We start from the raw sequence: 14,551 nt of genomic DNA on the forward strand, positions 1-14,551 counted from the left end.
GGGATGAGTAGTATTTTTAAATACTAAACCACTGAGCCTTCAGGAGAGGGCAGAGTATAATTATGAAGTAATTATGCTTCTTTACATGAACAATATCACACAACTAATCTGACCAGTCTATTCAACCCTAGACGTACTCCATTCATTTAAATAGTAATACGGTAAAACCCTGTCCTCATGAATATTAACTCACTGGTAAAAATGTGAAGAGCAGTGAGTGATTGCATCTTTGGCGATAAAAGTTTATTACTGAGGTGTTTAATCTGATAGGTATTTTGAGCCTTCCAGAAATTAGGTCAAAGTTGACATTGATCTAAATCTAAACCAAATGCATTTTCTTAATAGACTTGTTTTGTTCCACCTCATCTTGCTCCCCACCTCTGTAGCAGTACACCCTGCGTCTCCTTTGTGTTTTGCTCCTCAGTGGTTACCATTGATTGGTTTGAGGTAGGGGAAATAAACATATGCAAGCAGAAAGCAAAGGGGGAGGGAGAAATGTGGCAAATAGATGTAAAAGATTATGGCCCTAATTCACCTAGTTAGCAATTGCTAAGACCATTGAAAGATATGGGACTCTGGTAGCCACAAATAACTTGTTTTGGTTTCAGTAAAACGTGTAGCGCAATCCTATGTATGTGTACTCCTAAATTTGTATAGGATTGTAGCCTGAATCATGACTGACTGTAGCTGGACTGGGGCATATAGTCAGTCTAACATCAATACCATGAACTATCCTGGTGTGTCTTCTCATTATCAGAATGAGATGGAGCTTCCTTTTGTGGGGTTCACTCAAGACACTCTGTTTTAGCTCACCACCAGCGCATTAAAAGTATAAACAGTTTCCTTGCCCTTTTACATGACTTTATTTATGATGCGGGAATTCTAATCTGCTTTGGTGACTGAGAATATTTCAAGGACAAGGAGCAATCTTGTGTGCCACAGCTCAGGATGACTAATGTAGTGTGCATATAGTTTAATGAAGGAAAGGGGCTGCTTTAGGATAACAAGGTATCTTCGATCCCTTCCAGCTCCTGTGATTCAGTGATTAATCTGCCTTAACCTGTTTGTTTGTTTGTTTGTTTGTTTTTTAACCTGACCAAGTTATGCCGTTGAAAACTATTGAGTGATGTGACAGAAATGACCACACCGTGGTTTGATCAATTAATCAATTACAGGTCAAGAGTTATAAAACCATTTGGCACATAGAAGGCAAGAAGCATTTGAAAGCCTTGATCTCCTTATGGGCCAATAAAAAAGTCAGTTGCTTCACAAAGTGTAACAAATACTATGAGGATATAGGATCTCAACCATCTGTATTTGGAACATCCAGTTTTAAAAAACGCTTAGGCTATCTGCTGCCTGGAAGCTTCAGTACTGTAATTTCTTCCCGTTTCTCTCAGTGAGTTTTATATGCTTGGCAGTGCTGCTGCTGATTGACAACAAATTGATGAGGTGGGAAGTGAGCCATAAGGGAACAAGGTGTTCTCCCATGGGCCTATTCATGTTGTGCAATGGTGTCTAGGGAAGCGGACCACTTGAAGGCATTCTTACGATCTGATGTTGCTCCTTTCTACTCATGGAGTAGTTGTATTCTGCTCTAGTATTGCATGGCCTATGAGCTGGTGTAGGCTCTCTGATCTCTGCTGTCTACACTGTATTTATTGTGTGAAAGTTCTTGCAGCAAGTCAGAGGGACAGGCTTCTCACACTATTAGAATATGAAACTTCCAGCTACCACTGTGCTAATTAATGGCAGCTGGGATATATTCCCTTTGCCCAGAGATAGTTTAAAGAATACTGTACGTTTACTTACGTTCTCCTAACTAGGGGATTCAGATGATGGGGAAAAAAGACCTTCATTGACCAGCCTAAAAGATAAGCATATAATGCTTGTAAGGCTTAATTAAGGTGGGCCCTAGATGTTGTCATTGTTTTATAATGGTTAGCACTTTGCTTTTTCACGAACTTAAGAAATAATAATTATGCTTTATCTATATAGAATTTTTATAGTATGCCAGTGTTGTTTTTATGTTAATTTAGAATTAAATGCTTGCTTCTACTTGGACTGAATCTAGAATTTGATTAGAATCATAGAAATGTAGAGCTGGAAGGGACCCTGAGGACAATTTAGTCCCAACCCCCTGCAATGCAGGAATATGCAGCTGTCCCACACAGGGATAGAATCTGCAACCTTGGCATTATCAGCACCATGCTCTAACCAACTCGAACTATTCAGGCTAGAAAAACAATTAAATGTCTAAATTATGAAATCTCCCTCATCCTTTTAATAAACACATAAGGGAGATTGTTATTGTCTCCATTTATATTACGGGCAACTGTGGCTTACTGATTTGGCAAATGCCACCCAACTAGGTCCATGGCTGAAATGGAATTTGAATCTATGTATGACCCGGAAGCTGTACGCCGGCTCCCTCGGCCAATAAAGCGAAATGAGCACCGCAACCCCCGAGTCTGTCACGACTGGACCTAATGGTCAGGGGTCCCATTACGCAAAATATTAAATACCTTCTCCACAATTTCTCCCCACAATAAATTACTAATTTTTAATACTTAGTTCACCTCTTCTCTCAAGACTGCATCTCTTTTGTGGAGCTGTCACATTTTCTCTAACACTCAATTTGCAATACTTCGTATCAGGCAAAATCCAATGCTGTACACATTGCTCTCATGGTTGTGACATAGGATTCAATTGCATGCCTCTTGGAAATTGTCTGCAGTACAGTAAGCCCACAATTTAAGCACAGTTAACTTGTGTGCATTCAACTTTAGGTGCTTGCCAAAAAAAAATGTTTTTTTAAGTAAAATAAATAAATAAAAAGGGGGCAACATTCAGAAAAACCCCTAGCAATTCATCTCACCACCTTTGCACCTAATGTGTTTGGACGACTGTACACACAATTTTGGCTTTATGTGCAATCCCTAGAGCGTAATCCCCCACCCATTAAATTGTGGGTTTACTGTATTAGCAACTAGCATACATTTCACCATCTGAAGCTTTGTGATTTTAAAAAAGTCAACAGGGATTGGGTGCTGGTATGCAAAGGTAGAGTGTGCCAGATAAGCTTGTCAGATCACACTCAGATTTGCAGTTTCTCTCAGTTGTGGCTTCTTCCTGTTCCGTCCTCAGTCCCTTTGTCTGCCCATTCTTCTCCCTGCTATGCACCACACCTGGAGTCCTGTTCACTACAGCAGGTGACAGGGGGTAGACAAAGGCACCTAGAAACAAATTGATGGGACTTGTAGCTGCTGCAATTTCTGCTTTAATCACTAGCTTTAAAGGGAGAGAGTAAATCTCCAGGATGCCACCTGACAAACCTAACCTCCCTCTTTCATTAACCTTTTATAAAATAAAAAACGTTGAGCAGCAGCATGAAAACCTATCAAGCTACTTCCGCATTACAGAATAATATTGTACTCTATTGGCATTGAGTAGGGCTGGCTAGAGTATTGTGCTTACACACAAAGGATAAAATGCGGCACTCATTGTTTGCTTGTGTAGAAAGGCCGAGTCAAGCACTCTATCCACTAGCCCACAAAGACTGCTTAGCCAGAGCCGCATGTTAATCTGGTTTCCCTTTCTGACTGAACTGGAACTTAGAAGCATATGGTGTAATAGTACAATCTTCGCCCTGTGCTAATTGTGAAGCAGTTTGCTGACACACTGTGCTAGTAATGGCTGTGTCCCCTATCTATGCATGCCAAGCTCTAGCAGAAGGAGCTATGAAACGTCAGTGTACCTGGAACAGAAAATACAACCTGCCAGGGCAGGCTGAAATATTCATGCATTATAATTCCTTCCAAAACAATGTTAGCAAGCTCAATTCTTCATCGCCTTTTCCTTGGACTGATGCAGTCCTTCCTATTGCAGCAGAAGCAGCATCACTACAGCGCAGTAACCATGGCAAGACTATGTTCAGAGCAAAAACACTACGCTGGATAGGTAGAATTTTCCCTGGGTGGGTGTTTCATTCAGAGAGAGAGAGAGAAAGAGAGAGAGAGAGAGAGAGATTGGGTGACCTCAGCCGCTGTGAGTCATCCTGCAGAGATGAGAGGGAAAAGCAGTGAAGAAAAACAAAACAAAATCCAGACCAATCCCTGTATGGGTAATATAGGAACAGGCAGTGTCTGGAATAGAAACCAGGCGAGGGAAGGGCAGAGAGAGGCATGGGGTGGGAGAACAGAGGACGTGGGGTGGGGTTCTGCTGTCTTTTTGGGAAGCCTAATTCGGATAAGGAGAGGGAAGCAGCCGACCAGGCGAAAAAAGAGAAACAAAACACCTCGTTGAGAGTTGCAGATTCACAGCATGCTGGCTGCAATCTCCCCTGCTCTACTCGCTCCTGAAAACCCCAAAGTCGTCCCGTTCGCTTTTGATCTTTCCCCCCGCCCTCCCCCTCTCCACTGCGTGGAATTCCAGCTGCTCGCTTCCAGTGGCGCCAGAGGGGCTCAAGGCGCGCGGGGGTGGGTTGGTGGGGGGGCGCGAGAGAAAACGGGAGCGCCTCCTCGCTCGCATTGTCAGAAACGGCGGGTGCGGGAGGGGCCTCGTGGTCTGTGTGCGCCCCCACCCTCCCGCGCCAGCCAGCTGCTCCGCTTTGCTCTCTGAGGCGATCTATATCCCCTCGCTGTTCTCCTCCCTCTGGCGCGGCCCGGGTCCTTTGGCCGCCGCTGTTGCTGAGGCGGCGGGAGCCGAAGTTTTCCAGCCACGGAACGCCAGACAGTTGCCCGCTCTGTTCCTGGCTGGCTGCCTCCCTGCCGTGCCGCCGCCGCCTCCTCCTCCTCCCCCCTAGGGCACGGACGTCGCGCGCGACCGCGGGCGGACTCTTTCCCTTGCCGCGGTGTCTCCCCCGCGCCCTCCCCGCTCCTCCCTCTCCCGCCCGAGCCAACGCGTTTGTGTCTGGCGGAGGGAGACGGCGCGTTGTGCCGGTCTCCATGGCAGTGGGCTCGTGTGGGCGGAGTGGTCGGGGCCGCAGCGCGGCTCTGAGCGAACGGCTCCCCCGCCCCCTCCGCTCTGCCCTCCCTTCCGTGTGTTTGTGTCAGGCTGGTCGCGGCGGCGGCGGCTGAGCGGCTGCCCGGGGCGCCCGGCTCGGAGCGGCGGGCGAGAGGAGGCAGAGACCCCCCCCCGGTCCCCCGTCTCTCTCACACACGAAGCCCCGACGCGCGGACGCCCTCCCCCCGCCTCGGCTCCTCTAGGCATGGGCGACCCTTAGCGAGAGCGAGGGAGAGAGAAGGGGGGAGACGCGAGCGAGCGAGCGAGCGCGGCGGCTGGTGCGGTTGGCTGCTCGCTCTGCTCTGCGGCGGCCGCCATGGCGGTGGCGGTGGAGTCGCGGCCGGAGCTGGTGGGGAAGCGGTTCTTGTGTGTCGGAGGAGACGAGCCGCCCGAGAACGGGCGTTGGAGAGCCGGCGTCATCCGCACCGTCTCGCACCGGGACTCGCGGAGCCCCGAGTTGTCGGTAAGAGGCTGCCATTCCCGTCTCCCTCCGTCCCTCCCTCAGGGGGGTCCCGGCCCAGCCCCTCCCGCGAAGCGGACCCCCCCCCCCGACGCAGCCCCGTAGCCGAAAATTTGGGGAGCGGAAAGCAGCGAGGAGGACTCCCTGCCCTTTCCGAGGAGTGCAATGGCTTTCTCCCCTATAGAGAGCCCTTTTAAGGGCGAGAGCAGGGAGGGGGACGAAGTGTGGGGCTTCTCTTTTCTTCTCCACACAAACACACGCATATATGGGGCCACATATATGGGGTGTGTTTGTTGGGGCGAGTGAGAGGAGTGGAGGTAGTAACAGGACACTCCCCCCCCTGCTCGTGAAGGGGGGGGAGGCGACGAGGGAGTTTAAACATGACACATCCGCTCTCATTTCCCCTTTTCTAGGCCCCGAACAGAGAAGGGGCTTACAGTGGGTTAGCAACAGCAGAAAATCTCTTCTCCCCCCCACCTCTCCCTCTCTCTCTGCTTCCCACCCAGCCTCATCTTTAAGGAAGGGAAGCGCCAATTGCTCGTCCGTTTTCTGGTGTGATGTGGGCTTTTTTGCGCCCACTGTATGTGTGCGGGTTTTTTTGGGGGGGTGAGGGGGGATGTCTGGTGTTGAACCAGGTTGATTCGGATCATTGAACGGGGGGCGGGGGATACCGTGATTACACAGCAGCAGCCGCCAACAGTTGGTGATTTGCAGATGGGAGTTCTTAGGAAAGAAGGGTTTGTCTTTCACACGCACAGACGACAACACACACACACACACACACACACACACACACACACACACGTACATATATACTTTGCTGCCGCTGCTTCGCAATATTAATGTGGAGTTGTGTATGTGCCCAGCATATGTGATGAGGAAAGCGGATAGAAGGCATTGGTTTTTGATTCACATTCTTGTGAGAAATGTAGCTGTTGGTTTGGCCCGTTCATTCCTTTAAATACCACCCTATAAAACAGGCGCTGGCTGTCCTCTGGCAAATCTGGTGGGTGGGTCTTTGTTTTTTAAATGCCACAGGTTGAGCAGTTGTAGTCAAACAGAAAACCTCCTCTTGTGGAATTTTTATAAACGTTTTAAGAAGCCATTGGTCTTTCGAACTAGTGTGTCTCCTGCCAGTGTTTTCCTAATGGGTGTAGGAATGTGAATGGAGGGAGGGAGGGAGCCAGGATATATTGTGGGGGAAGGGAAGGAAAAAGCAACCAGGATTTCCTTGCCCTGTGTAAGAAATACATACTACTCGAATTCCATTTACAGTTTTTCTAAAGATTTAACATTTATGTTCAATGCTTGCTGGAGAATCTAGCAATGTGATACATGTTACTACTACAGTTGTACAAGCTGCATTTTTAAAAAATGCTGCAGTGCTTATAAAAACTTAGTTTCTCTCTTTTCCCAGTGGTCTTCAAATTGGCTTCCCGATTACCTCCAAGTACCATTAATAACAAATTGTTCAAGGATTTTTCTTTAACAAATTAAATAGGAAAATAATGATACTTACTTTTAGACAGTAATATTTGCTTCACTGCTGACAATGTGCTGTTCTCGTTTTTGTGGGTCTGTTGTGTGACTGTTTTACAGAGGAAGGGTGCTTTTTAAAGATTGTAAATATCCCTTTTGGTGTTGCTTTAAAATCCTGAACTTTTTATTTTATACTTAATTGTCAATGTATGTAATGCGTGCTTATAAAGAAGTAGCATATTTACTTTGATGTAAAATATTTGGAGAAATGACTATACCCCTTCCTTTTTCTAGTCCACCACTTAGCAGTTAAAGGCTATGGAGAAACAAAGGAAAAATAGGAAAGGGGGGGTCTTTGCTGAAAGAGCCGAATATAATTTCCCAAAAAATCCACCCCTTTTTTTGGTGTATATGCTTACAAACTTAATTCCTTCATAAATCCTGCAACCTCCTGCCCCCAGCAAATTGATGGGTGGAGCTTAGACTTGCTGCCAGGATATATCTGCTCACAGTTGTTTAAAATAAATAGAGGAGGTGTGTACTGGAAATTGTGAGCACAGCACCTTCAATGAATGAAAGAAAAACATTAAGAAGCAAATGGTTGGTAAAAATCATGCAATGCTGCTGTAGAAATGAAAAAGGGTGGCTTTGCTGTTGTTCATCACTTAAGTCTTGTTAAAATAGCTTGAGCATTCCCACGCTTAAGATGTGATGTGAAGTGCTCATCTTCTAAAGTATTGGGTGGGGTGGGGGGACCTATAAGTCATAACAGTGCAGGCATGGTTGGGGAGGCGTTGTAGCAGATACTGTTTACTAGGAGCCCATGAGTGTCACACAGCTGATCTCACATTAGTTAAAACTGCAGTGGAGGTACTAGCTGGACAAAGAATATTATTTTCCTAGCAACAAATACTGTAGTTTGTATATAGAAAATACAGTATCAGTGTTGTAAAAGAGTGTTACCTTGAGTGTAGATATCCAGGTCCTTCGCAGCAAATTAATATCTGCATTACTTGAAAACTGGAATCCTATGCATGCTTACCAGTGAGTATACACCTGTTGTGCTGCTTGGGATGTATTTTCAAGAGAGCAAGTAGAGAACAAGCTGCCCCAATTGTTACTGTTCTCATAGCAGAGTGATAAGGTGCAAAGTAAAGAAAGACCCAGAGTCCAAAGTTCTGCATCTTTTTAGAGGAAAGGTTAGATTTTATTGTACTAAGGTTTAGGAGTACAGATTACAACTGCAAATCTTCTATATAGGGTTAAGTTCTATTCTAATTACTGGAATGTAGAAGGGAGTTCCCTGGCCATTGCTGGCTTCTCTAGTATTTGACTGCTGTTGTGGGTGGAGCATCTTTGTTAATCCTTCTAGGCTTCCATTCTTAGGTTGTTTCTATGAATAGTTATAAAGTCTGTTGGTACTCAGAGTGAAATAGAAATCATTTATGTTTGGGGTAAGGGAGTGGTGGTTTAGTTCATCTGTGCAGTATTCAGATAGCAATTTAGAAAACTGCCCAGTGTTGTAAATTTCACTGCACTAGACATAAGCTACCAGCAAATCAAAAGCAATAAAACCAGACTGTTTTCTAAAACTTTTTGTTGTAGACCACTCTTCTGGTTTGCTTTACAGGCCACAACATTTTTAATGTTACAGTCCTAAGAGGCCATTTGAAATATATTGTGGAGTATTATAAATTCAGAGTAGGAGTAACTATGTTAGTTCCTCCACCTTCTTTTTGAGACTGTATATGTATATACTCTGTGTGTGTGTGTGTGTGTGTGTGTGTGCGCGCGCGCGCGCTTCATTTTCGGGTATTTGTCAATGGGACACTGAAGTGGTGTAACAAGGAATATGGTCACACCAGCTGGCAGTGATTATTCTACTGCTGGCATACGCTGTCTGGAAAATGAGCATGTTGTCTTTGCGTTGCACACAGCATTCTCTGATCCAGAATTTGAAATCCTTCGTTAGCTCCAGTTGTATTTCTACTTGCATTATAAATGGTTCTGGAAACTTGATACAAGCATAGTATGCATGTATAATGCATAACTACCTAAATGCAGACGTACTCTGTGAATCTCAGGAGGGAATATTAAGCTTGTGCCAGAAATTCAGCTCAGAGAGCCTTTCAGACTAATTTCAGACTCCTCTGTGGTCCTCCCTATTCCTCTTGGAGTCTGGAAAATTGGGACTATGGAAAAAACCACAAGGATAAACCTTGAGTCTACCCTGGTGTAAAACCTAGCATATCATTTTGTAAAACAAACCAGGAGTGGTCACCCAACCCAAATCCTGCCACCCAAGCCTTATCCAATTCAGATATTTATTTCTCTTGTATTCAGAGCTAAGGTCCTCTGTATCTCTTTCTGCCTCATATCACAAGTAGGCAGGTGACTGCCTTTTAGCAAGCCTAGCGTAGCCTAAAATGTCCTACATTGGGCATAGGTAATAAAATGGTTAATAGAATTAGGACTGAGGACAGTGTGAAGACCCTATGGGGTTACCTGCTATAATTACTTTTGGGTTCAACATCTGTAATTAAGAAAGCTTTTTTCACATAAAAGGTCATTTCTTAATGTTAGGCAGATGTTTGGTATTCCTTTAGTAATATTAACCCAAGAAATCACATTTTTCTGCAGTCGAAAAGTGTTGCATAATATGCTGAACTAACAAGTCTACAGTTGAAACTCAAATCTCAGAAGTGTCAACAAATGAGATATTTCTGTTTATCTTCTCTGTTACTTATAAACAGACGTTTGAGCCAGTCTCCAGATAGCAAGCTTTAGGGAAAGAGCATTTTGCTTAAAACATACACTAGAGCTATCATTCCTTTCAAATAAAAACATAATGCTTTTAGTGATGAAATGTATAGTTTTGTGTTAGAAAAAAAATCAGTTATTTATAAACACTCAGAAATAGTTTGTGAAGGATTGGATATTAAGAAATTTTGAGTTTGATGAACCACTTAATATACAGTGGTACCTCTGGATGAGGACGGGATCCGTTCCGGAGCACCGTTCGCATCCTGAAGCGAACTCAACCTGCGTGCGCGGGTCACAATTTGCATGCGCGAGCAGTGAAACCCGGAAGTAACAGGCTCCATTACTTCCGGGTCGCCGCAGAGCACAACCCAAAAATGCTCAACCTGAAGCATATTCAACTCAAGGTATGACTGTACAGTAAATAAATGTGTAGAACATCCTTGTAAATTGGCTCCTTCAGTTCCCTGTAGTTCCCAAATACGCTCCTAGTTGCTACAGACCGCATCATGATATTGCTACTTTTTAATTTAATTTTATATTTATTTAATTTATTTTACTCCTTGCACTGTGATGCTCCCTGGGTCAATCTTATTTTCACGCCGCAGAGCAAGCCAGCTGACTTGCACTTCAGCAGATGATGGAGATGTCAGTTGCTGAGCCTGGCAACAGGACATCTCAACTTGGTCACAAGTAGACCACCCCAAGTCGCAAAACGTGCCTGGCCCCCTGGGGATTTTGAACACTGATTTAAGGGTACCCCCCCATTCATGTTGAAATGCGATGTCAGTACTCCCCAAGTTGGATCAGGGGCCCTGCAAAGCCATTTGTCTTTTACATTGTTGGGCTGAGGACTACAAATATACCAAGAAGGAATATAAAAATAGTAGTGCATTTTTAGGAAAGCAGGTGGTGGTTGGGTTGGCTGGCTTTCATCTAACAGATTCTAACTGCTTGAAAACCAGCCAGTTTGCTACCACCCTCCTTGACAGCTGAATGGATAATTCCAGCTTCTACAGTACTATGAGCAAGTAATGAACAATATAACAGTGTTGTCTACAAAAAGTGGTCATTTTTTAATGTAACTTACATAACAAAATATTAAGTTTTAGTTTAGCTGTGTTACAACTGCTTCTGGTAGCTAACCCCTGGACGCCATTGCAGTGGTACCTCGGTTTAAGAACAGTCCGGTTTAAGAACGATTCAGTTTACAGGCTCTGCAAAACCGGAAATAGTGTCCCAGTTTGAGAACTTCACCTCGGTCTAAGAACAGAATCCGAACAGTGGAAGGGCACCGGCGGCGGGAGGCCTCATTAGGGAAAGCGTGCCTCGGTTTAAGAACGGTTTTGGTTTAAGAATGGACCTTCAGAACGGATTAAGTTCGTAAACCGAGGTACCACTGTATTAGTGTTAGCTAAGTGATTTACAAGATGCTCTCATAGTGTGTCACAGTCACACCCTAAATATGTGGAGCCTGTTCTTACATTTAGACTCCAGTTCAGAGCAGACATGGTGGGTGGATAAAATTGGTCCACCCAAACTGCAGGTAAACTTCCTTGTGAAGACTTGTTTAAAGATAAGGGCATCTTCCATCCGTTTATCATACTTCATTGGCAGAGATAGCAAACATGGTGCCTTACAGATGCGGTTGGATTCCAGCTTCAGTGAGCTTGGCCAGTTGTGAAGGATGAGGGGTGTTGCAGTCAAGCCAGATCTGGGGGAACCACATTTTCTAACCTGCTTTATGAACAGTAACATTTTATAATGCTATTGTGACACTCTAGAACTGATGTGTTTTGGTATGGTGTTTCTGAAGCAAAATACTTGTACATTGGTGTATAAGAGGGATTGAGATGGTGGTGGGTATACATAATATGTTCTGATATTCAGATTCCATAAGTCACCTTGACAACTTTGTTAACAAGGTGAATATTAAAATAATTTTACAACTACACTGAAGGTTAAAGTATACTGGTGGAGGAGGATACAGCAAATGCCTGCTATTGTAATATGCAAAGCAGTCACAATAAATAAAGTCCTGTTGCAAACAGATTCCTCTGGGAAGGCGGGATAGGATAGAGAAATCCATATTACTTAAGAGTAAGGAGGGCTAGGGAGAAAACTTCACAAAGGACTTTTAAGAATAGCAAGGCTGTGCTACATACTGGTAGGGAGTATATTGAGAGTTTAGAAAACTTTGGAAGCCAGCAAAGAACAGAAGTGTTAAGGAGGCAGTTTTGGCATTGACCTGCAAAGGTCAATGTGATTAAAAATATTTGTACCATCATGCTTGCTTTATTGAGAAGTAAATATGCTCATGGCACTAGTCCATAGTCCTTTTGGTCTGAAGTGGTTTGTGGGCTCCTACAGATGACTTGTTTATTCTGCATTCATCCTGGTTTGCTTGTGCAAAGCTTACTTACGCAATGGGTAGACTGTGCCCAGTCTTAAGCATTCATTCTGATCTGTTTACAGTGCAATGATATGACAATGACCATTCTTATTTGTTTGTGCAGTGCATCTAGGTCTTCCCACTAATCATTTGTTTATTCAACATTTTTCAATGCATTTCCCCCTCACTTTCCAACCTCCAAAAAAATTGTTATTAGAAAAATATTGATTAGTTGTGCCAGAGTGATAGGGCACTATAATCCATTTTAAATGTGCAAAGCTAAAGTGCCAATACATGCTTGAATCCCTCCCATAAGATACTGACAGTTTGGAGGCACCCTGTATAGGATTGCTTTGCAGGGATGGCTAAGAATTGCATTTTTGCATGTTTTGCAAGATAGAAAGCATTGCCATATTGTCTGACAGCTGTTGACCAGATACCAGTCCAGTGTTTCTTTAAGACAAAAGATTTATAAGAGAAATATTTAATACTAGTAAAAGAAGAATGCATCCTATCAGCATAGATTAACGTTCCCAACTGCCTGTGGGCAGAATTCCTTGCTTGCAGGAAGTTGGACTAGATGGCTCTTTGTGTCACTTCCAACTCTATGATTCAAATACTTCTCACAGCTTCATCAAGCTGGCTTTCCCCTAGCATCAACTTTCCTGGAGGAAGATTTCAGGAGGCAGAGGGATGCAGGGGAAGATCACCTTGGCGCCTTCTGCAGTTTTAAACTTTCTCTCCACACCCCACCATAGGGCCACTTTATCAACCTGCAGGAAGAATGCTAATGACATTTTATATGTTGATATTGTTTGCAGTCTTTAAAAATCTTAAATTATAAGCCACCTTGGAAGGCTTTGTGTACTGAAAGGCAGGATATAAATAATAAATAAATCCAAGCTTGCCCTTGGAACTCATCATTCCACCCTAGCTTGGTTTAGCTTTTCTTCTTTTTTCTTTTTTTGCTAGAACGTCAGGGGTTTTTTTAATGAAATAAACATGCCCTAGGTTTTAACTGTTAAATTAAACCTGTTTAGTAGTCTCATATTGTGGGCTATGTGTATAACACATTTCAGCTTTTGGTGTAGCCTGGATGTATTATAACCATTTCAGGGTATATTTTTTGCTGTTCCTATTGAAAGCTTTATGAAATTTCCCTGTTCAGAATCTTCTAATAACCAGACTCTCTTGAGATACTTTGTGTGTGAAATTCTAGATCCATGGGAAATGCTGACTTACCTTAAACATTTCAGGATGTCATGCCTTCTATTTAAGGTAGAAATGTACAAACATCCTATTATCAGCCTTTTCCAGTTCCAGATCTTAGTTATTTAACTGGTGTGTGAGTAGCAAAACCTGCAAATTGAGCATTTAACATACTTTGGGTCACTTGTTTGGAGGAGATGCTTGCAAACCTCTCCTCATCAGATTTCTCTGGTAATCTCATGTGCTTTGGACCAGGTGTGTAGCAAATTTAAATAACTTGTGAAGAAATAACAACATCAGTACTCCCATGAACAAGTCATTGAGGTTGACATATATATATATATAATGTTTCATAAAGTTATGCTTTTTGAGATTAACTGTTGGAACATACTGATAAAAGATCATTTAACCCTGACACTTGCAGTTATTTCTGTGGTGGTAAATGTAAGCCTATGGCAATAGCCCTCTAGATTTACCCTTCATTATTTCTGTGGTGGTAAATGTAAGCCTATGGCAATAGCCCTCTAGATTTACCCTTCATATATTTGCCATCACAGAGCATTATTTGCATTTTACTATATTGACTATAGTAGGAGTGAGGGACTATAATGGAAAACATGAATAGAATTTTCAGTTGCAGTCCTCTGGATGGAATACCTTCCACTTATCTACTATGAGCATTGTAGAAGATTCTACAATGAAGAACCACATTAGAGAAATCACTGTGCTAGAAAGTTTTGTAAAGTAGTTGGTGAAATTATTGTTGTTGTCTTAATGAATTGTGGTTTGTTTAAACTATGGTTGTGTGTTATGTTTGGACTTTGCCATCTTGCTTTTATCATGGTTTGTTTGGTCAACCCACCCCAGGTGCTCACCAAGCTACAGAGGAGCCTCTGTTCAACAAATAAAGTGTTGAAAAAACAAGGAGCAGCTTGTGTGCTTGTCTATAAGACAACTCATGGTTAAAACAAACCATTACTTAATTTGGGTGGCTAGCCTGTGACTCTCAACTCCCATCAGCTGCAGCTTATGATTCTTCAGATGTTGATGTTCATCAACATCTGGAGAGTCATAAGTTAGCCACCTCTCATGTATGTTATATGTGAACACTGGCATTATGTGGTAAGAGCAGGGAACCTTAATTCAAGTGGATAACTGGTATCAGTGTTAGAAACTCAGATATATAAGCTAATCGCCAAATGGCACCTTAAACCTAGGTTACGGTCACCACAACTGACTCTCTAGGC

General features: G+C 43.4%; 1 protein-coding gene across 4 annotated transcripts in view; it reads left to right on the top strand.

Annotated features, from left to right (window-relative positions):
* JMJD1C (jumonji domain containing 1C) overlaps window positions 1-14,551 on the top strand; it is a 113,863-nt gene that overhangs the window by 13,624 nt on the left and 85,688 nt on the right. For 2 of the 4 annotated variants that reach the window (XM_081913414.1, XM_081913416.1), the window contains exon 1: window positions 5,063-5,467. The exons of the other annotated variants lie outside the window; for them this stretch is intronic. In XM_081913414.1, the coding sequence (XP_081769540.1) occupies window positions 5,321-5,467 (147 nt within the window). In that variant the 5' untranslated portion in view covers window positions 5,063-5,320. Of the gene's footprint in view, window positions 1-5,062; window positions 5,468-14,551 lie in introns of those variants that run through there. 4 annotated transcript variants of the gene reach the window in all.

This window comes from Podarcis melisellensis, assembly GCF_964234715.1.
Source record: "Podarcis melisellensis genome assembly, chromosome: 5".
NCBI lineage: Eukaryota > Metazoa > Chordata > Lepidosauria > Squamata > Lacertidae > Podarcis > Podarcis melisellensis.